General features: G+C 38.6%; 2 protein-coding genes and 1 pseudogene across 2 annotated transcripts; all 3 read right to left on the bottom strand.

The window, feature by feature from the left end:
- Window positions 1-8,222: 8,222 nt before the first annotated feature.
- On the bottom strand, window positions 8,223-11,102 carry LOC133737824 (uncharacterized). Its single transcript, XM_062165310.1, has 4 exons — window positions 9,865-11,102; window positions 9,101-9,157; window positions 8,932-8,974; window positions 8,223-8,789 (listed from the first exon to the last, which is right to left on the bottom strand). Exons 1-4 carry the CDS (start codon window positions 11,035-11,037, stop codon window positions 8,437-8,439), a joined length of 1,626 nt encoding a protein of 541 aa, XP_062021294.1. The 5' UTR covers window positions 11,038-11,102; the 3' UTR covers window positions 8,223-8,436.
- Window positions 11,103-12,013: 911 nt separating this feature from the next.
- LOC133737823 (uncharacterized) lies at window positions 12,014-15,397 on the bottom strand (annotated as a pseudogene).
- Window positions 15,398-15,480: 83 nt separating this feature from the next.
- Window positions 15,481-21,005, bottom strand: LOC133735708 (uncharacterized). Its single transcript, XM_062163134.1, has 15 exons — window positions 20,637-21,005; window positions 20,460-20,532; window positions 20,340-20,361; window positions 20,158-20,236; window positions 20,008-20,040; window positions 19,358-19,506; window positions 19,035-19,191; window positions 18,412-18,652; window positions 18,004-18,245; window positions 17,355-17,615; window positions 17,137-17,247; window positions 16,589-16,813; window positions 16,295-16,498; window positions 16,027-16,200; window positions 15,481-15,924 (listed from the first exon to the last, which is right to left on the bottom strand). Exons 1-15 carry the CDS (start codon window positions 20,964-20,966, stop codon window positions 15,721-15,723), a joined length of 2,505 nt encoding a protein of 834 aa, XP_062019118.1. The 5' UTR covers window positions 20,967-21,005; the 3' UTR covers window positions 15,481-15,720.
- Window positions 21,006-23,386: the final 2,381 nt, after the last annotated feature.

Below are 23,386 nucleotides of genomic sequence, written 5' to 3'. Positions count from 1 at the left end.
AAATCAATATTGGGAGTGTGATTAATAAGGGGCCATAGAGACGCAGCAACTATAAACTAATGAGTTTCAATTGAGCTTTTCACAGTCTTGACCACAAAACCAATGAACTTTTCATGGTTTCGATAGAGCTTCTCTTCTTCTCCTGTTCTACAAATCCTTTCAGGAACAGAACTTTAAGAACGTAATACCTTGGTATGATTTTCTTCTCCAAGATGTAACAAAAATGTGGGGATACTTTGAAATTTTCGCCGACTGCCACCCCATCTTGTTCAGTAAGAAATCCATCGTTTCCATAATTTTCTTCTCTGACTTGGTCGTACATAGAGGCCATGTCTGGAAGGCAGAAAGAATATCATTCTCAAACCAACCCACCACCTATAAGCCTCTTGATTTCGCTTCCACATTTCTGCCCAGATAATGCATGTATGGCCTTGACGAAGATCGATTTTTGAGTGTCAATTTCCATTTGTTTGACCTCATCCACAAGTTGACTGAACAATTCAGGCTTACTCATCAAAAGTTTCGAACAATATGGTATCAAGGAAACAATACGGGCATGACCAATTCTGTCAAAAGCGTAATTGGTATCACATTCGTTGATATTTTTTGCGAGAAAATCCACTTAGTGCTTGAAAATATTGAAGACTCTGTCAACAGAGAGCATGGTAATTTTAATGTAACATGACATGCCAAATCAGAAGTAATCATTTATCGTGATAATCCAAAAAGTAAATGCAAGGCTGAGACATTAGTTAAGAAACCTGTTCCAAAAGTCCATGTACCATTATGTCCAGTCCGTAAAAGTCCAGACCCCCATATGATAAAAACCCTTAATGAAAAACAAAGGGTTGTGATGCTTCCAAAGTTGCAACTCTATTCGTAAAAGTTAGCCTATGCAGTTGGGCGGTGATTTTAGTACTTCAATTTATAACATATTTTACTATTTACAAATCATTCTTCTTATAGTAATATACAAAAGTTAAAAAAATTAATGACTTGACAAGTGAAGAGGTAAAACAGAATAGGTAATTTCAATAGTCAATTGATAGTAAACAAACAAGTAATTTTTGCAAAGAGATCTGTGACATTTCACATTTAGCAACACCCCACCAATGAAAGCAATACAGCTTTAACATCAAGTTTAGTACTGGAAAGCAAAAAGGGCTAGTGGATCAAGTTCAATTCGGAGAACCAAATACCATAGTGCGGTTGAATTGGGGAAAACCAAAAATGGCCATTTCCAATCGTCCATCCTCTCTAATCAGTTGTGTATGGCACTCTGCTACATTTTCAGCAAGAGCCTCAGATCCGCATACCCAATGTTTTCTAGTCCTTTGTGCAGAAATCAGTTTCCAGTCCAAGGATTTGTAGTAGTTGCCTCACATTTTGGTTTTCAATATCAGTGGTTTTGTACAAAAAGACTAACTAGCAGCTTGGATGATTTACAGTCTCTTACCTGGTTAATTAACTCATGTGGGTTTTCCCTAGAAGCCACCAGTAAAGCATCCCACAAGGTAATGCTTCAATCTTTAGTGAAACCAAACTCTGTATTAGCCCTTTTGAGAGAGTATGAATTCTCAGAAACCCAGATCTCAAGTTCTCAATTGTTATTCGTAGATACCCACGACTTGTCTTAGCCGATGGGAAGAAAACCCTGCCAAAGCTTGAGTTTTTGTGCTCCATAGGAATGTCAAAGCTCGACCTTGCGAGAACAGTGAGCTACAACCCAGTTATTTTGACGCGAAGCTTGATAAGCTGCATTATACCCTGTCATAACTTCCTCAAAAGCGTGGTGCTCTCTGATTTCAAGGTCGTCGATATTTGGAAGCGCCGCTCATGGATTTCAGAGGAAATCTATCCAAGAATGTTCAATCAACTTGTGTGGTAATTGCAGAAGCTGAAGCGGTTCTCTCTAGAGTAAATCTGGCCTTGTCTATGAATCTGAAAAAAGTGAAGTTCGAATCAAACTCAAAGGAAATCATTTCCGATTTGAAAGCTTCAAGTTCTTGTAGTAGCTGGAGAACTTACCCAATTATCAAGCAGATTAGAAGGCGTTGCATAGGTTTTGAAGACTGTAGGTCTGTAGTTGGGACTGGGTTCCTTGTAAAGTGAATCAGGCCGCTCATTCAGCAGCCTCGTTTGCCGTCAGGACAGTGGGTCCTTTGCGGTGGGTTAATCAGCCACCACCATCCTTACTCTTGTACTAAGAAACGATGGTCTGCCCTGTCCTCCCATGGCGGAGCTTTGACCGCGGGTTTGATTGGTCTACTCTAGGGGTCATCATTTGGCCCGCGGGCCTAAAAGCCTATGGGCGCCCGCCCGCCCGGCCCGGCCCGCGGCAAAGCCCATATCGGCCCTGCCCATTGGGCACGAGGCAGGGCTAGGGCGGAGGGTTCAAAGTCCAGACCCGGCCCGCGGCCCGGCCCGTTATATGCCCATTAAAGCCCGCCCGGCCCGTCCTTATAAGCCCACCCGAAAGCCCATTCAATTCTTGTATTAATATCTTTTTATGTAGTTATATTGAACTAATTATTGCATTAGGTCATATGTTTTTTTAATTTTGTATTTTATTTTGGTCAATCATTAACATATCATAATTTTTTCATAGCTTTTTGTATTTTTTTTTATCAAAATAATATGACATATAAATATAATGGGCTCGGCCCTGCCCATCCAAAAAAGCCCGGCCCGGCCAGGCCCTAAAAAGCCCGTAAGGCCCTGGGCCTTGATTTTTAAGAGAAGCCCAGCCCTGCCCGGCCCGAAAAATAAAAAAAATATGTTTTGGCCCTGCCCTGCCCATTGACGACCCCTAGTCTACTCTATTGGATTGCTTTGTTTCTATGTCCTAGTTAGACTTAGTTGGATTTCGATCTTTATGTCTTTGTTTGTTTTTGGGGTCTCGGCTGTTTGTGATGGGCTCCTATTGTGGGCTTTGCCCTTAATAAGAAATATTTCATTACCGAAAAAAAGCTTGTGCGTGAAGTCGTACAATTGAGATTTGACCTTAGAAAGATGTTGTTTCTGCCTTGGATAAGAGGTGGGGTTGGTCAGATAATGCTATTCTTTCTGTCTTAGATTGCTTAAGAAAAGTTTCTGATATAATCCACCGATGCATATATTTCAATTTTTAGGTGTGACAAAAAAGTGATACATACTTCAATTACCTGTGACAAAAAAATGGAGGTTGGGAGTTCGAGCACGGTTGGCATGCCGCCTGTCACACCCCGAATTCTGAATTTAAGTAATTCATATTCGAAGCATGAACCTCAAATACCCTGTTTATAATCTCAGAATTTTTTTCTCAAAATCAACTGCACATTACACCTCTCGATAATTACATAAACCAAATCCTCAAGCTACTTATTACAGTACACTCTCACCAAAACAAATTATAAAGCTCAAGAGAGCACAATTCTCCTCACAAAACAAATGCTATAAATGTAATACTAATATTCTAAACCGCACGATCACTGCCCTGATTCTCCTGACCTGTAAGACTACCCGCTACACAATTTGAATAGTGTACCGGGAGTTGCAACAACACAAAACCCGGTGAGCTTTTGACAGCCCGTATGAGTAAACAAGAAAGAACTGTTGATTTATTCAATTATATTTATTATAACTCAAGTAAACAATCGACGCACTCACAATGTAATTCCAAAAATCACAGAAACATATATAAGCATATTTATTCTCGATACTTCTTTTAAAACTCAGCATTTGACTGATCACCACCAACAAATATTGCAACATTAATATGTGAAATAACATTAAAGCAAAGCATGCTTGATTCTCTTTCCACTAACACCTTCACATATTAACAATATATCACAAATAGATATTTGATCAAAATAATATAAGTACACTTTTCTTTTTAGTGAATTTTCGGATTAACTGGTAACAAATCATAAATACAAGTGCTAGGGTCCAACGTACTATACCCAATGCACGAGTAAGCCAGGTTGACTGGTAACAAATCACAAATCCACGTACTAGGGTCCAACGTACTATACCCAAAGTACGGGAAAGCCGCAGCATACTAGGGTCCAACGTACTATACCCAAGTATGTATACTCAAAGTAAGCAACCTTCCTAAGAGTATAATAGTGCACTATCTGTAGGGACTAGGGCCCAAGGCTAACTTCCACATAACACCAAAACACATTTACCAGTAATTCACTTAAGCACGGGGTAGTAGATAACACCCGACTTCACAATTGTACTTCTCAGACATAATCAAAATCACCAAAATACAATCTTTATGATTTATAGATCGTATATATGTATATGTACACCCACATAAAGAGACATATTATTTCAAGACAAATCTTTATTTCTTAAAATAATTTCCACATATTCACCATTGGGCATATAAAATAACTTTCACATCACATTATCAACATTTCATTATTCAACAATTAAATGTGAGATTAATATCTTGAATAATATCCAAATCCATTCTCAATCATTTCATCACACCAATCACACGTCAACCAATATATATATTCCACGTAAATATATATATACGTAATCATCCGCTCAGGGATGACCACTAATACCAACTATAGTTCAAGCATAAAAACCGTGAAATTCATTTGTATAATAAAATCATTTTACTTACCTATGGACCGTAGTTGATCAAGTCCATATGATTTAAAACAAATATTTATTCCATAAATATTTTCACACAATTATGACAAAAATAAAGTAATTAAATTTATTCAGTTCGTAATATGAACCACGTGAGGTTTACTCACCTCTAATCCAGCTGCGTCTTCTTAACAGCTAAAACAACAATTTTCCCGAATTGTCCGCCAAATCAATCCGTCGATAACCTAATCCAATAATGATCTTAACTTAGCCAACAACTCATAAATGTAATTAAACGACGATCCAACGGTCAGATTCAAATTAAACGATGATCCAACGGTTGGATCTGAATTTAATGATGATCCAACGGTCGGATCCTCACGGATCGCCTTTAGGATCATCCTCCAAAATTATCACGAAGATCCAACGGTCAGATCTTCCTGAATCGCCCTTACTAACATCTCCACAAAATTATATGAAAATCCGACGGTCGGATTCTCACGAATCGCCTTCCGAATCACTATTTCTCAATTATACGAAGATCCAACGGTCGGATCTTCGCCCGTGACCTCACAAAGTCACCGGGACAGTCATACGATCAACATATTAAAATTTGAAGTAAAACCGATGGTCTGATCTTCGCAGATCGTAAACCGAAGATAAAACGTAAAAACCGTAAATAGTAACGTAAAAACGTAAATCCACTATTTATCAACTTTTTCTAACATGACCAAGTTATATATCAAAACGCTCGTATGGATGCATAGATCATCGCCTAGATAATGAAAACTCGAAATATGGTCTGATACGCCGCCACAAGCGGTGGTCAGTGGGCGGTCAACGCGGAGGTCAACGCAGGTCAACCACCTCCGATGGCAAAGTGACCAACTACAAACTGGTTCAAAATGAAAGGGTGATCGACTTCCATACCTGGAGCTAAGTCTGGTTTGGCCTAGATCGTCCTAGATCAAGCTTTGAAGTTGGATTAATCCGGAGCGTCTGATCTGATTCCAGATTGAATCAGAGCCGTCGAAAAAGTCAAACCTTGATCAAGCGCTCTACACCCAAAATCGTCATGCAAGGCTTATATGGGGATGATCAGGGGGAGGAGGAGATCACGAAAATGGGGAGGATCGGCCCGTGCAACGCCGGCACGGCCAAGATCCGGTCGGGTCGAATGCTAGGCTCTAGGGGGCTTCGATCCACGTCTGGGGGCAGCGTCGATGCAAGGCGATGGCACCAGGAGACTGGACGGCTCACGGCGAAGCCAGGGATGGCCGGGTCGTGGCCGGAGAACGCCGGAGGAGGGAGATGGGTCCGGGTCGGGTCAGTCGGGTCGGCTGCGTAGGGAGGAGAGAGAACGGAGAGTTTCAGGGACCAAAATGCAATTTTGAGAAACTTTCGTCCTTCCGAAATAAATCAGATTTTCCACCTATTTATAGAAAAATCCCAATTTTTAAATATTCATAACTTATTCATACGAACTCCGAATATTGCGTTCCACATATGCACGCGATCGTATCGATAAGTTCTACAACTTTCATGAAGGAAGTTTTCCCAAATTCCGTACGTATAAAAAGTCAACTTTCTCGGCCCCCCTAAAAAACGTTCGTTTTCGAAAATAAAATCGTTCGAACTAATTCCACAACTTCTCCAAGCTTCGTACTCGCTCCTACTATCGTGAAATCATTTCTAAAAATCCATGGAATTTAATTTGGATTTTCGGGGTATTACACCGCCACTGTCTCTGATAAGGCAGTGACAGAGATCTCAGGCTGAGAACACACACTTCTTCATGCCCTAAGAACAATACCTCTTTATTGAGCGGCATGGGCAACTCGTGGTATCATGCCCTCTAGAAATTGCCCGATGCAGGAAACACGCACAGCCTTTGCCTAGAAATGGCCACTTCTAGGCATAGTCCCACCACCGAGGTTGTCTAACTCGAGACCCTCCCAAATTTCCACCTTAATGCCCCCCCACAATAGGTCACAAGCCCACGTGACTGAGCTCGGCAAACTAATTTTTAAAACCTGACCATATCAAGTATATGACACACACATATTTCTCGGATGTGGGATCTTATTTTTAAGAGGGGGAAATCAAACTTCCTCTTGGAGTATGTATTACCAAAAATATTAATTTGTCAATACTCAATATCCAGCCTCGTTAAACTGGTTCAAAATTTCAACCCTGGTGTGGTGCCACGGATCTTCCTTTGATCTTCATTCTGTAATGGTCGAAAAAGATGAAGTTAAACGAAAGCAGTTTGCTTTGGAGGAAGCCTAGCTAAAATTGTAAGAGATGACTTTTAAGAGATATTAAACATGTTTTTCTTTAGTGTTATTGAAAACGGTCATTAATATTTTGAATGCACAAGCAGCTCTATATTGCTAGCTATGGGGTTGAGGTTAGTTGAAGAGCAAGCCTAGATGAAGCAGGCTGCTTCGGAGCGCACATCATATGAGCACTTTTCTCGCAGCTTCGAAGCCAATGAGCTTGCCAAAAATAGCAGAAGTGATTCGAAAAACACCTACACTCTTGTAATTGGTTGTCTCCGATGTATGGACCTTAAGTTATCCAACTCCATCAAAACCAACTTTAGGCACATCAAAAAGATACAAGACACGTTACAATGCTCTTCCCGTTATGTTCGAGTATACTACGAGTTCTTCTTCAGATTCTCACCAGCAATTTTCCGAGTTTCCCTTTCTTCTCCTTTCTAACAACTTTCTTATCAAGAGGACGCTTTTGCCTTGATTCCAGACGAGGAATTCCTCCTCTCCAAGCACCGAGTTTTCTTCATCAATCTCCGTGAGTTAAGAACAGCGGTGAAACCTGTCTCCACTATCCTCGCTAGTAACTATCAATACCTAACAAGAAAGTGGAACTTATCTCTTACTAAAACGCTAGAGAAAAAGAGTGACTCGCCGAATTATAGAATTCCAACTGACAGTTTAGATCAAGAGTCACAGGTAGCCTAAATAACAGTTGGCATGTAGATGCAGCAACTATATATAAGTTGATTTTTGATCGAGCTTTTGCCATCTTTGACTGGTACTATATGAGTAATCTAGAAACATAATGTGAGAGCTTTCCCCTATTCGGCAATGCACTAGGGACATATATTGTGAACAACTGTGATGACGCAGAACACGTTCAATTTGCTACCGATCAAATAATGTTTGTTTAGGGGTGTAAGACAGTGACCTCTCATTTGGAAGATCATGTGTTCGAGCCCCATCAAGAGTATGAAGTGGTGGGTTAAAAAAAAAAAAAAAGCAAAGCTTCCAAAACTCAAGTTCTCCTCTTTCATCAACCCTTTTAAGTGAAAACTTATAATAGCCAAAGGGATGATTCTCCTCTCCAAGCTAAAACACCAAACATGGGGATATCTGGCAAATTTTTTTTTTTTTTAAATGCTTTACAATCTTTTATATGTTTCAGTTTTCAAGCACATGTTCATAGTACAGCCGCCAACAGCGTCCACGTACTACTATAAACTAATGATTAATAAGTCATAGAGATGCAGCAACTATAATCTATAAAGTACTGATTCTTGATCCAGCTTTTTACATTTGTGACAACCATAAAACCAATAAGAGTGATATAGGGAAATAACGCGGAATACATTCAATAGCTACGGATCAAATATCTTCATTGTTCATGATAGTTGATGTAACATGACACGAAAAAGAAAAATCAGAAACTTGTTTTCCAAATCCACATTGAGACAATGATTATTAGAAGTGATAATTTTTCCTAGCAATCAAAAGAGTAAACAGCACTCTGAATAAATTTTGATAAACCCAGTAGCACCTATACAACATTATCACCCTAGAACTGTTAAAATGTTGCCAAGATCACACATCCTGAAAATCCACTTTCCCTTTCAACAATTGAAGTACTTGGTTTCAGATATCTGCTCACAAACATAGTCGAGAAGTACTTCTCTAAATTCGATAAAACAGTAGCCAAACTCAACTTCTCCTCATTTATTAATCTTTTCAAAAACAAAACTTTAGCAACCAAACACCTCGGGATGATTCTCTTCTCCAAGCTGAAATAAAGAACATTGGGATATTTTGCAATTGTTTCTGACTGCCACCTCAATTTGCAAGTATAATTTGACCAAAAATAAAAATTTGCGGTATGTTGGCAGAGGACTTGAATAGGTAGAAGTGGTAGCAAAGTGATTCCTTGCAATTAGGGCAATGTTGCTATTTTTCTCATCCAAAAATTGATATTCAAAATTAGGTGGATCAACGTGGATCATCTGTCATTTGGTTGCACAACAAAAGTAGTGTTATTAACCCTCGCATAAAATCTTCCACAACTCACCGGCTGTTTCCGTATCACATGATGGATGATCCGTGGTGAACATCTCTTGCAACCAAGATGAGGAGTAAACCAAAAAAATCAGTGAAATATAATTTGAGAAAACAAATAATGATGATAAGCATTTTCTTTCCCGGATTTATGGGGATGATCACACACACTACAGTTGTACTGTGGGCTTCATGTAACAGTGGCTAGCTCTTGAAAGAGTTTCATCGTCTTCCTCAACCTAAATGGCAAAAACCAGTTAAGATGGGGCAAGAAAAAATTGAGTAAGTGTTAGAATAAGAGAACGATATGAAACAGAGAAGGATTATTGGAACTGAATAGTTATCATTGATTGAAAGAAGCTCTGTATAAATAGAGCGTACAAAACAACTAAGGAGAAAAAACTGGAAACAACTATCCCATGACTAACAACTCCTAAGTTCACGGGATTTCCCTAAAGACTTGGTAAACAAAACAAACTCCTAGTAGACTAGGACTTTTACTTATTCAAAGCTAATTCAAAACAGAAAACACCTAACAGTAAGCAGTAGTGTCTAATATTTTCTAGCCTCCAAACAAGCTTACAACTTCAGGCTCATAAATCATCCACTCTACTGAAATTTCGAAAAGTAGATTGAGAGTATCAACAAGCCCGGGAGATGCCACTGCAAACTAATTACTCTCCAATCGAGCTTTTCAGAGACCACTAAACCAAACCAATTACATTTGACTACCAGCAGTATAAAATGGCAATGCTCCTGTCAAATATCTCAATAACCATTCTTGAAAACAGTCCGTATGGTAGAAGGGATTTTCATGTAACAGAACACATTGAATTGCTTCTCAGAAACACCTTTTGTAACTCACTATTGAAGGCTCCTTAATTTTTTTCTTTTCCAATTGTCAGCCTTCAAATTCAGATATATCATCCATCAGAAATTACAACACATCCTGGATATCTACTTTTCCACGGTACACATCCAACAATTGAGGTACTTGGCTGAGATATCTGTTCACAAACCTATCCAAGAAGTACTTATCTGACCTCGAAATCCCAGTAGCCAAACTCAAGTTCTCCTCTTCTATCAATCCTTTCAAAAACAAAACTCGAACAACTGAAAACCTCGGGATGAATCTCTTCTGCAAGCTGTAACTCAAAACATGGGGATATTTCGCAATTGTTTGTGACTGCCACCCCATCTTGTTCACTAAGAAATCCATTGTTCCCATTAGTTTCTTCTCTGACATAACCATACACAGTGGAGACACCCTGAAAGCAGAACGTATATGATTCTCAGACCAACCCCACCTCCTATAAACCTCTTGACATCGTTTCCATGTCGTCTCTTTCCCATATAATGCGTGTATGGCCTGCACAAAGCTCAAATTTTGAGGGTCAAATCCCATTTCTGTGACTTGATGCACAAGTTGACTGAACAATTCAGGCTTTTTCATCACTACATCAGTATAACTAGTTAGCAAGAGTGCAATACAGGAATGGGGAATGCCCAATTCTCTCACAAGCTCAATATTGGGTATCAAATTCTTGGATAAATTTTCCCTGAAAATCCAGGACTTGTGCTTCAAAATATGGATCACTTTGACATCAGAGAGCACCACGCTCTTGAAGAAGCTATAAGTAGGTACAATATGGTTTTTCAAGCTTAGACTCATGAGCCATGGGTTGTAGCTCAGTGTTCTTGCAAGGTGGAGCCTTGACATTCCTATGGAGCAGTAAAACTCGAGGTTTGGCAAAAGGGTTTGCTCCACATCGGCCAAAAGAATATGTGGGAGTCTCCGCACAACCTTTGAAATCTGGGCCTCCGAGAATTCATAGTGTTTCAAAAGCGCTAAAACGGAGTCTGGTTTCTCTAAAGAATGAAGCTTCACCTCGTGGGATACTAGGGTAGCGGATTCTGGGGACAACTCACACGAGTTAACCAGGTAGGAGACTGTAGAATCATCTTGGCCAGCTGGGATTTCGGACCTGCCGGTGACTCTTGTACAAAACAACTGCTTTTGAGGACCAAAATGCGAAGCCATTCCCCCGACTGGATGCCCATTTCTGTAAAACATACGACAAAATCTGAGGCTCTTGCTGAAAATTGAGTGGGGGGCCATACTCTACTGTTTTCAGAATTTCAGAGCAAGGAGACGGCCAATCCCCAATTTCCAAACCCTTCTATTTAATTGAAATTTTGGGCCAAATTTTGGGCTCTGCTCCTCCATTGGAGGTGGCCCATGACGACCTTCTTTCCTACACAAGTACACATTGTCATGTTTCCTTTATATAAAGCCATAAAGGTAGTTGCCACGAACCCATCTAAGAAGGCAAGAAATTCAGCATACCCATTTGCTGCCAGTTACAATGTGACAAAACTTCGCAAAGTGGAAACCGATTGCTCTGCAAATAAACTTAGAACTCAGGAGAGACTCAAAGACTTATGAAGTGGTAGAACATTCAATCCTTCTATACCAACAATTTTTTATTTATTTTTTTATCAACTACCTATACACAGCGTATAGACTCTGCCTCAGATCCGGAAAAGAAAAGGAAACAAGTAGACTCCTATATATAAACGTACTAATGCACTACTCCAGGCTGCAGCCTTCGGCACTCCGTCGACGACCCGTCCTTCTTCACTCCTAGTTCCACCCCATTCTTCTGAACTCCCACCACGTCGTTGTTTTCCACCGGCGGCTTCGGGACCACCTTGTTTTCCAGCGCCTTCTCTACTCAGACTCAGCAGCAACAGCAAACACCGTCTTTTCATCAAACTATCATGAACAACAATGATAGACGCAGAACACGTTCAATTTGCTACAGATCAAATAATGTAACAGAACATGAAAAGCAAACTTTCAAAACTCAAGTTCTCCTCTTTCATCAACCCTTTCAAAACAAAAAATATAACAACCAAAGGGATGATTCTCCTCTCCGAGCAAAAATACCAAACATATATGGAGATATTTTGCAATTGTTTCTGAAAAAGATGTTTTGCATTTTCAGTTTCCAAGCACATGTTCATAGTACAGCAGCCAACAGCGTCCACATACTACTATAAACTAATGATTAATAAGCCATAGAGATGCAGCAATTATAATCTTATAAAGTAATGATGCATCCAGCTTTTTACATTTGTAACAACCATAAAGTGATAAAACCACTAAGAGTGATCTAGGGAAATAATGCAGAATACATTCAATTGCTACGGATCAAATATCTTCATTGTTCATGATAGTTGATGTAACATGACATGGAAAATCAGAAACTCGTGTTCCAAATCCAGACTGAGACAGTGACTATTACAAGTGATCATTTTGCCTAGCAATCAAAAGAGTAAATAGTACTACGAAAATAATTGAAAAACCTAGTAGCTAGCACCTCCGGATTCAACACTATGACCCTAGAACTGTGTCACCAAGATCATACATCCTGAAAATCCACTTTCCCTTGGTACACATTCAACAATTGAGGTACTTGGTTGAGATATCTGCTCACAAACTTAGTCAAGAAGTATTTCTCTGAAGGAGTAGTAATAGTATTCATATTCAACTCTTCCTCTTTCATCAATCCTTTCAACAACAAAATTCTAACAACGGAACACCTTGGGATGATTCTCTTCTCCAAGCTGTAACCCAAAACCCTGGAAGACCTTGCAATCTTATGTGACTGCCACCCCATCTTGTTCACTAAGAAATCCATTGTTTCCATTATTTTCTTCCCTGACTTCATCATACACAGCGGATGCGACCTGAAGGCATCAAGAATATCCTCGTCAGACCAACCCCACCTCCTATAAGCCTCTTGACAGAGTTTCCATGTCGTCTCTTTTCCAGATAATGCATGCATGGCCTGCACAAAGCTCGACCTTTGAGGGTCAAATCCCATTTCTTTGACCTCACCCACAAGTTGACTGAAGAATTCAGGCTTTTTCATCACAATATTAGCATAATATGTTAGCAACAGGGCAATACAGGCTGTGATCGCTGAGAAATTAGACCCAAAATAGTCTTTACATCGAGGCTGGGGATAGTGTTCGAGGCTTTTTGTTTTGAACGAGGTTCAAGGGTTTTTTAGTGTTTTTCTTCAAGCTGGTAATGGGGAAAGGGTTTTAACTGTTTAATACCAGCAAAAGAATTACATGACATACAGTCGAGTGAGCTATACATACAAAAGAGAAAATCCTCAATACCACAAAGCTCATTGTCATTGATGAAAAATAAAGGAGTGTGATGCTTGCAAAGTTGCAACCCTATTCGTAAAAATTAGTCTATGCAGTTGGGCGGTAATTTTGGTACTTCATTTTTTAACATATTTTACCATTTGCAAATTATTCTCCAAATAGTAACATACAAAGTTAATGACTCGACAATTCTAGAGGTAAAACAGAATAGATAATTTCAAAAGTCAATTGATAGTAAACAAATAACAATCTTTAGAAAAGAAAAGATGAATGCAAATAGAGAAAACAATAGTGTGAAAATCACTTCTCAATTTTGTGAAAGCTTATGAAATTTTAGAGAAATAATAAACAACTACATGTGTCCGAGACATAAATAATCTTTTATTAACTTTTGCTTGTTTTCTTTGTTCTAAAATGTTGAAACATTATGATCAATGACATTTACTAATTCTGAACAAATCGCTTATGATCATTTTTGTGCGTGACTAGTAAGTAATCACTTTGTTCATGTTTGATATCACAGGGTATTGGATTCGTCAGCAACTCAGCATATAACTTATGATCATTGGCTCTCTAATTGCGTATGAATTGCTTTTATCTCTCTCTCTGTAAGGATTTTGTAGTTCACAACTATGCATTCAATTGCCTTTTCACTCACTTTTCAGAGTTTAAACTTATATACATGATACATGATCCTTCTAAAAAAAAATTATATACATGATCAAAGACATCAAGTAGCAATGACAGAAAAGAATGTTGCACACAGCCTGCAAACAAATTACTTTCCAATCGAGCTTTTCAGAGACCACTAAACCAGACCAATTACATTTGACTACCAGCAGTATAAAATGGCAATGCTCCTGTCAAATCTCTCAATAACCATTCAGGCATTCATGAAAAACAGTCCATATGGTGGAAGAAATTTTCATGTAGTGTCCTGTATTGAATTGCTGCTCAGAAGTCAGAAACACCTTTTGTAACCCACTATTGAAGGCTCCTAGTTTTTTTCTTTTCCAATTGTCAGCCTTCAAATTCAGCTATATCACCCATGAGAAATTACAACACATCCTGGATATCCACTTTTCCACGGTACACATCCAACAATTGATCGAGGTACTTGGCTGAGATATCTGTTCACAAACCTATCCAAGAAGGACTGCTCCGACCTCGAAATCACAGTAGCCAAACTCAATTCCTCCTCTTTCATCAATCCTTTCAACAACAAAACTCTAACAACTGAACACCTTGGGATGATTCTCTTCTCCAAGCTGTACAAAAAAAACATATGGAAACTTTGCAAGTTTTCCTAATTTCCATCACATCTTGTTCACTAAGAAATCCATTGTTTCCATTATTTTCTTCTCTGACTTGATCATACACGGTGGACACAACCTGAAGGCAGAAAGAATATCATTATCCGACCAACCCCACCTCCTATAAGCCTCTTCATTTCGCTTCCATGTCGTCTTCTTCCCATATAATGCGTGCATGGCATGCATAAAGCTCGACTTTTGAGGGTCAAATCCCAATTGTTCGACTTCACCCACAAGTTCACTGAACGATTCAGGCTTTCTCATCACAATCTCAGCATGATACGTTACCAACAGAGGATAGACGACTGGGGCACGCCCAATTCTCTGAGAAGCCCAATATTGGGTATCACATTCTTGGATAGAATTGCCCCGAAAATCCATGAGTGGCGCTTCCAAATATTGACGACCTTGAAATCATAGAGCACCACGCTTTTGAGGAAAGTATAACATGGTATAATGCAGTTTTTCAAGCTTCGCGTCAAAACAATTGGGTTGCAGGTCAGTGTTTTTGCAACCAGAACATGTGGGTGTATCCGCACAACCTTTGAGATCTGGGCATCTGATAATTCATAGTGTTTCAAAAGGGCTAAAACGGAGCCTGATTTCACTAAGGATCGAAGCTTTACCTTGTGGGATGCCACAATGGCGGCTTCTGGGGAAAGCCCACATGAGTTAACCAGGTAGGAGACTGTAGAATCGTCTAGGCCGGCTTCTGATTTCGGTGCTGCTGATGAGTCTTCTACCCAAATGTGAAGCAAATCCCTCCATTGGGTGTCGATTTCTACAAAACAGTATCCAAAACCTTTTATTTAATTAAAATTTTGGGCCAAAACTTGGGTTTGCCATCGGAAGTGGCCCAAGACAAACTTCTTCCTGACAACAATATGCATGTTTCCTTTGTATACATTAGTCCGAAGATACTTCGATGAGATCATGAGAATTTCCTGCCATGAACCTACCCAAGAAGTGCAGCATACCCATTTGCTGCCAGTTACAAAGTACACATCGCAAAGTGGAAACCGTTTAGTTTGCAAGTAAGCTTAGAACTTAGTAGACTCAAAACATTTGCAACCTGTAAAGTAGTATACTAGTATATCATTCACTCCTTAAACACCAACAATTATTTCATCTTGTTTTTACAACTACCTATACGCAGCGTATAAAGTGCCCTGATCCGAAAAGGAAACAGGTATATTGAGAACCCTTCTATCCTAGATGGCTATGTATTAACATACTAGTGCACTATCCGAAAGAAAAAGAAACACGTTTAGTATCCTCATCAGAACTCTCTACTCCAACTAAACTCAAGCTGAAGGGACTGATTTCTTGGAGAGCAGAGCCTCCAGGGATCCAGGGTCAGCGACAGGCGCACTGCAAGTAAAGTTTTGGCAAACGAGAGCAACCACTTTGTCTGCAGCAACATGATTCTTTGCCATGAGCGCAATGTTGCTGTTTTTGTCTTCCCAGAATTGCAACTCTTCCGAATTAGTTGGATCTATGTGAATAACCTGTCATTTGGTTGCACGACGTAGTGTCATTATAGGAAATCACAAGCTACTCAGATAAAACAGGAGCATTATGACTCTGCATAAGGTTCTTCCACAACTCACCGTTTCGTTGGTATCATATGATGCATGAGCTGCGGCAAGCATGTTTTCAAACTCTCTAGTTTTCTGGCCAACCAAGACAACTTGCTTCCGAGAAGGAACAGTGAGCATGTCTGCAGCACAACACATTAAAGGTACTGCCATGGCCATGTCGTTTAATCTTGTCTCAAAAACCGCCTGCCACCAGAAAAAAAAAAAAAAAAAAAAAGTGAGAGATATATTCCCGGATAGTGAACTTGTAAGATCAGAATTTTGGTTCTACATCACGAACCAGAACATGTTCAGCTTCCTGTCTGTAATGCTCAGACCTGTTGCCAGATAGTATTGATGCCAATCTCACAAGGTTGATCACAGAAACCGAGTTTCCAGAGGGCTCTGCCCCATCATGATCTTCCTTCACACGAAGGAGAACACTAGGGTCATCACCTGGGGTATTAAAATAGCCGCCTCCCTCTTTATCAAGAAATATTTCATCCTGAAAAAATTCTCTAGTAAACTCACATCAAGACAAGGGAAAAAGATGATCACCTACAAAACTTTAAAATGGCAGATAAATATTTCTTGCCTGCATGTCTTGCAGTTCAATTGCCCAAACTAGCCAGCTGGTTTGGCCACCAAATTCATAAAGATCCAATAACCCTGAAATAAGAAAAGCATAATCATCTAAAAATCCAGGCGCTTTAGATGGGCCGTTCCTAAAGCTGCGTTGCAGTCGATGAGATTGCTCATTGTAAAGGTGTCGCCTGATAAAAGATGCTGCCTTTTCTGCAACTTCAATGTACTCCCGCGGCTGACATATTTGGAATGTAATACACCAAAACAATCAGTAAAGTAGTAGAAAAAGAAGCCCAACTATGTGATTCTCATGACTACCCTATCAGTCCCCAAGCCCTGTGAACTGATAGTTATTACATCTCTAAAATGGAAGATATTAAAATGTTTTCTACTAAAAGAGATTGTGAACACTCGAAACTACTAAAAGAGTCCAATTTGCAGTAAACACGGTTCTAAACAAATTCAACACTTAAGCATTCTCCAAAACCACCAAACCTTCTGTTCCACCTGTTAACAACTCATATCCCTATTAATAAAGTGAAAGATGTAAAAGCTTACATCACAACCAACAACAGGAAAGTTGAACTTGATCTCCTTAGGTTCATTCTTTAGAATTTTAGAGGCTCTTGCAAAGGCTGAGATGGCCAGTCCATTCCATGCTACAATTACCTAGCAAGCACATGATCTATCAATTTGTGATTGACAAGTAAAGAAAAGGATAACTGTATGAGGTGAATACTATGACAATTTCATTTATTCATGTTGAGAGACAACACCTTATCATCCAAATGTGGTCTTGGTCGACTACATCTTATTTCAAAAAGCTTTCGCCTGCTCTGACCCAGAATATTGAGGTATTTCTCAACCGGCATGGAAAATTTTGATGCCTCGGAATGAGTTTTTCTCTCAATCAGCACATTCTTACTCTTGAATTCATTATGAGGATCACTCATTCTGGAAAGGTCACAGTTACCGGAAGGCTTTATATAGTAGTGGTTCTTAAAAAGAGTTGCATCTTCTCCAAGTATGTCTTCAACCTAAATAGAATCAGATAGTTAACAATAGAAAGAGAGAAATAACAGAGTAACCAAAGGATATAAAATTCCCTAATATCTCATGTGTACACATTATCTAGTATGAGCTAAATAGCCAACTTCTTTGTCAATATTTTCTTCCTGCAGACACGGCATTAATATAGATCAACAATGAATGAAGATAAAACTGGTGACTCGGGGCAACTTAAAAGTTGCAAACATCTCTCTTTTCTTCCTCTCGCCAACTATCTTCATCGACCATAGCCTATTTCTTTCTGACCAAATACCTTACTCTTCACTAGTGAGAGATAAAATTCACACCATTGTAGAAGTGACTGTAATGTGGAGACACAGTCAAAATTAGAATACTGATAAGAGTCGAGGGAGAAACCTCTTTGCTAGACCAAACATAGAATGCTCCTTCCTTTTTTCTGGATGCACCTTCAGATTCAGCACTATCAGCATCTTCTGCTGAATATATTTCGCCATCTGGTCCAATCATGTCTCTCCTCAGATAATCAAGAACATCCCGAGCAATAGATGCATAGAATACATCTTTGGTAATAGAAAAGGCATCTAGGTAGACATTAGCAAGTTGGCCCTGATCATACAACATCTTCTCAAAGTGCGGTACTGCAACAGAACACAACAATCTGTTACAAATATGAACCAGATAAAAGAGAGGGTAGAGGGCATGGCAACCATGAGACAAGTGCATTTAATTCAATAAACAGTTCACTCTGCTATCATGCCTGTCAAATAGAAATTTGATGGAAGTTATTTCTCAAGAAAAACTAACCATGCCAGCACTCATCCACGCTATATCGGTGGAAGCCACCTCCGACGTGATCGTGAATTCCCCCTTTTGCCATGCATTGCAAGGTAAACAGAACCTTTTTCAGAACTTCATTGGCCTTGCCAGAATTTCCAGTTTCCTCCGACTTCTTTGAGTAATAAAGCATCAGCTGAATCTCAACTGGTCTAGGAAACTTTGGGGCAGATCCAAACCCACCAAACTTTGAATCATAACTTTGAGAAAGCTGTAAGAAAAGTAAAGCAGGAGGCTCAGGGAAAATAAAGATAAACCACTCAATCAAGCTAGCGACCTCAAATAAATGCAAATGCATTAAAGCCATCTTCTTGTACAGCGAGAGAAGCAATAATATATGAGTCATGTACTTCACCACAGAATTTCATTACAAGCTCCTCTTCTTAGAAGCTTATGAAAGATTGGTGACCTGTGCACATCCTCTTTCATATTTCCTAAAATGCCCTTATTTAAAATTGAAAGAACAGGAAGGAAGGTATGCAGCAGATCTTTGACTTGCAACACCAAAGACTCATATAGGTATGACTATGACTCATGGCTCATGGCTCATGGAAAAACAGAAATCAGAAAGTTCTCAGTGTAAGGATACCTACTTGCTCCGCACATAGACGCAAAGCATTCTTTGGGATCCCATCTGACAATTTTTTAGAACCTGCACTTGTTGACAATGCTTCTGACAACTGTTCAATTGCAAAGGCTCCACTCTTGACAAGCACATCCCTCTTGGTCTCCCAGGCTGCTTTCACTTTTCTGAAGCAAAAAATTCAGATAATGTTTAGAATCCAATCAACACTGAACTGCGCTGCGACTTCCAGATGTTTGTGCCAATTAAGATAACCATGGGAAGAGAGGGAGTGAGAGGGAGGGGGGGGGGAGTCATAAGTTAAACTGTTCAGAGACCAAATGTCTCACCCACCCAAGTATAGTCTTAAATCCTGGTCTTCCATACTTGTCCTCTGGGGGAAAGTAAGTTCCACCCATCAAAGGTTTCAAATCTGGTGAAAGGAACACCGTCAGTGGCCAGCCTCCACCACCATACAGAGCCTGTACATAGGTCATGTATACCTGGAAGGATGAAAAATGTTCTCAGCACATCATGTTGCTCACATAACAGATGCAAAATTGTTACTATCTTCTGAAAAGAAATTTCTTTTCAAACAACCAGAACCCTTTTGCGCCAAAAAAAAATTGCATCCGCTGGAACATATTTGCCTAACATTTTCATTTTCATATATTACTACAGCTTCTATGGTTCTACCTAAAACGAAGTCGAACCAGAACGTTAATCACCAGCAAGTATATGTAGAATTTTAAAGCACATTACTAATTAAACCTCGTACCCATGACTGTAAATCACCTTTCATATTTCCTCCTAATCTTTTGGAAATACAAGATGCTATTGACAATCCTTAATATCCTTAAACATAGCATAACAGCTACAAGTTCAAAGACTTTTAGAAGTAAAAGTGAATTCCCAATCATATATTAGGACCTCTGGAAGGCCTACTAATAACTTCTGGTAATAATGATGGTAACTTCAAAAGTTTATCATCATGTATCATTCACCTTATCCACATCTGGTCTTTCCTCCCGATCCACCTGCGTTAATAATATGTTAGAAAAAAGCAATACGGAATAAAAAAAAACCAACTATGAGACTGGCCAATTTGGAAATGAGGTCATTAAAATCAGCAAGAGAATCATAATTAGACACACCTTGATACTAACAAACCACTCATTCAGCAACTTGGCAATGCCTTCATCCTCAAAAGACTCGACCTCCATAACGTGACACCTAAATGACAGTTCCACACCAACAAATCAGTTCCAGTTCATTCAGAACTTCAATATCCAATACACAAGTATAATCAACTAAAAAGTTGGATATGAAACCTCACCAATGGCACGTGCTGTACCCGACTTCACATGTAAAAAGCAGCACACTTTGAATGAGTAATGTATCAAATGCATCACATAAAAATGGCTAGTTGTTCAACGCAAGAATTATAACAATTTACTTGATAAGAAGATGGGCACATCTCTCTTTCGAGCTTCGGCGAAAGCCTCTTCACTCCATGGATACCAATCAACCTTGTAAGACAATCAAAATCCCATCTTTAATACAAAGTAAACAACTTTCAACTCAATCATGCCAGAAAAAATATAAAAAACACATATTGAAAAATCGGAGGTACCGGGTTGTGGGCGTGTTGAAGGAGATAGGGACTGTGCTCGGCAGCGAGGCGATTGGTGTGCTTGTGGGAAGTTGGGTTCGAAGTGTGTTGGTGAGCCATGGCTAAAACCTTGGAAGCGTAAAAGGGTCGATGAGAAATCAAAGAGTGAGGAAGAGGGTGTGTTTTTCTGGGTGAGGAGAATAGTTTTGTTGGGTGTGAAGAGATGAAGCGGTGAGAAAGCCTTTTGAGCATAGAATTGTGGAGAAGCAAAGAAGAGTGAGGAGAGGAAGAAGAAGAAGAGGTCGGTGAAAGTTTAGAAGGAATTGGAATGGAGGAAGTTGGTGGTGCCATGTGTAGCCACTTCCCGAAGAGGTGAAGAGAGCCATGTGGAAGCTGGGCTTGTTTGACAGTTGGAGTGGACTTAACTGTGTTAACTAACAGGTGGCCCAGCCTTGATCTTACATCTATGTTCTCAGGATAGGGGCTGCTATCTAATGAGACAAAATTACAAACTTTTGCGAAAATTGTTATTTCACAATTTTGGGAGAATTTTTAATGAGGACCAATAAAAGTTTATTATTTTGTTGTGAGACCCACTTTTCGGTCACTTTTCCGTAAATTAACCTTTAGACGTTTAGATATGTTTTTTTTTTTAAGTGCGGTTGTCCTCAAGTCTTGATTAATGAAACTATCGAATACAATATTAGGGGAATATTGAGCCTAAACCCCTGATTACAGTAAGTATCTAGAGAACATTCTGAAATACTATCATGAGTCTCTACCAAATAACCGTATTCAACTAGGCACCAACTAACTAAGAGCGCTCTGCTGGTGACTCTATTTGCTTTGACATAGATGTTTAAATATTTACTTGTATACAAGGACTAAAAAATCGAAAGTTTCGGCGATATTTCGTCGAAATTTTCGTTTTTTTTTGGGTGTCGATATTTCCGTGACCATCCAAGTATATTTCGACGGATATTTTGGAAATTTCCCTAAATTTCCGGAAATATCGAGAAATTGATGATATTTTGTGAAATTTTGGGTAATTTCCGTGACCATCCAAGTATATTTCGACGGATATTTTAGAAATTTCCCTAAATTTCCGGAAATATTGAGAAATTAACGATATTTTTCGAAATTTTGGGTAATTTCTAGAACCTTCCGACTCTTCCCACCCTTTCTCACATCAGTCACATTCTAATATATATTCATTTTGCCTACGAATCTGAAAACTTAGGTAAATGTTCAATCAATAACTAACATTGAACAATCAATTACATTTTGAATTTTGTACCTCATAAGTCTTCTACGTGATTCTAAGTTACTCATGCAATTCAAGGTGTAATGTATGATATGTACAAAGAATGTATATAATATGTAATGGCCTAGCCTCCCATTGGGTTTCCGGCCATCAAAAAAAAAAAAAAAAGATGTTTATTTCTAAAATTTTCAGAGTTGTAGGCGATTCAGCATTTACCGTTTCATCTTAAATTATTACAAATTACTATATAATAATATTTATTAAGGTTTTCTTTTCATATATAATAGACAATTGATTAAATAAACATATCTAAAAAATTTACTTAAAATTTCCATGTTTTTCTTCAAATTTCCATCATTTTTCTTGATTATTTACCGAAATCGATATATCCTCGATATTTCCGTCAAAATTTCCTCGAAACTCGATATTTTGGTCATTGCTTGTATATCATTTATGCAATTTTCCAACTAAATTAAAAGCATTTATAATCGTGATTTATCAATTATGAATATGAACGGTTCGTGTTTGACATATTTGATTCGTCCATTAATTTGATATAGTTCAGTACCTTAACGATTAGTAATTTGGAAGAAATTAAACTTTCAAAATATATACTTATTCATACATAAACATCTAACAGTTGATTTGCCGTAATGTAATCGAAAAGTGGGTCTCCCTGACCGTTAATTAGAAAGTTCTCAACTAGTCCTCATTAGATGGGCTCCCCACAATTTTTGCATGTGCCAAGTTTTTCACCTTTTGGAGTTTTAGATATGGTAAAAAAAAAACAAAAAACAAAAAAAAGGTGAGTTTAATTGTGAAAATTTAGAACATACCATTTCTGAAAATTAGAGAAGGGTTTCTAATGTTGAATGAGTTTCTACTTTCGAGTACTCAATTATCTTTTTATTGATCAGTTATAATTTATAGGCCTAAACATGAAGTTTTGTTATAAGAGTGGTTCGAAGTTCAAAACAATTAGAAAGTGAAGGGTAAAGCTATGGTATGTTAACATTTCTCATACATCAACTATTTTTACCACTTTAAGGACTCATGTTACCACTTTGAGGACTAATATTACTATTTTGAGGACTCATATGGTAAACTAAGAAAATTTACCACTTTAAGGACTCATGTTACCACTTTGAGGACTAATATTACTATTTTGAGGACTCTTGTGGTAACTAAGAAAATTTACCACTTTAAGGACTCATGTTACAACTTTGAGGACTAATATTACTATTTTGAGGACTCAAATTACCACTTTTAAGGCAATTGTATGCATGTCATACGTTAACATTTTGTAGAATTTTCCAGAAAGTGAAAACTCAAAACGTTTGTAGTTGAACCTTACAAAATCGAGTGTGTTACACCATGTATTGAATTTAGATAACTACAATTTTAGATTCTATCTATATATCATTTAGATGCTGCATTGAATGTTCAGAGCTTATTAGGAACTTTAAAAATTGGTTTACCAACTGAGGCAATTGCCTCATACATAACT

The sequence above is a fragment of the Rosa rugosa genome, chromosome 3 (assembly GCF_958449725.1).
Source record: "Rosa rugosa chromosome 3, drRosRugo1.1, whole genome shotgun sequence".
NCBI classification, from domain to species: domain Eukaryota; kingdom Viridiplantae; phylum Streptophyta; class Magnoliopsida; order Rosales; family Rosaceae; genus Rosa; species Rosa rugosa.
Note: the sequence above shows the minus strand (reverse complement) of the source record. Positions and strands in the feature narration are given on the sequence as shown.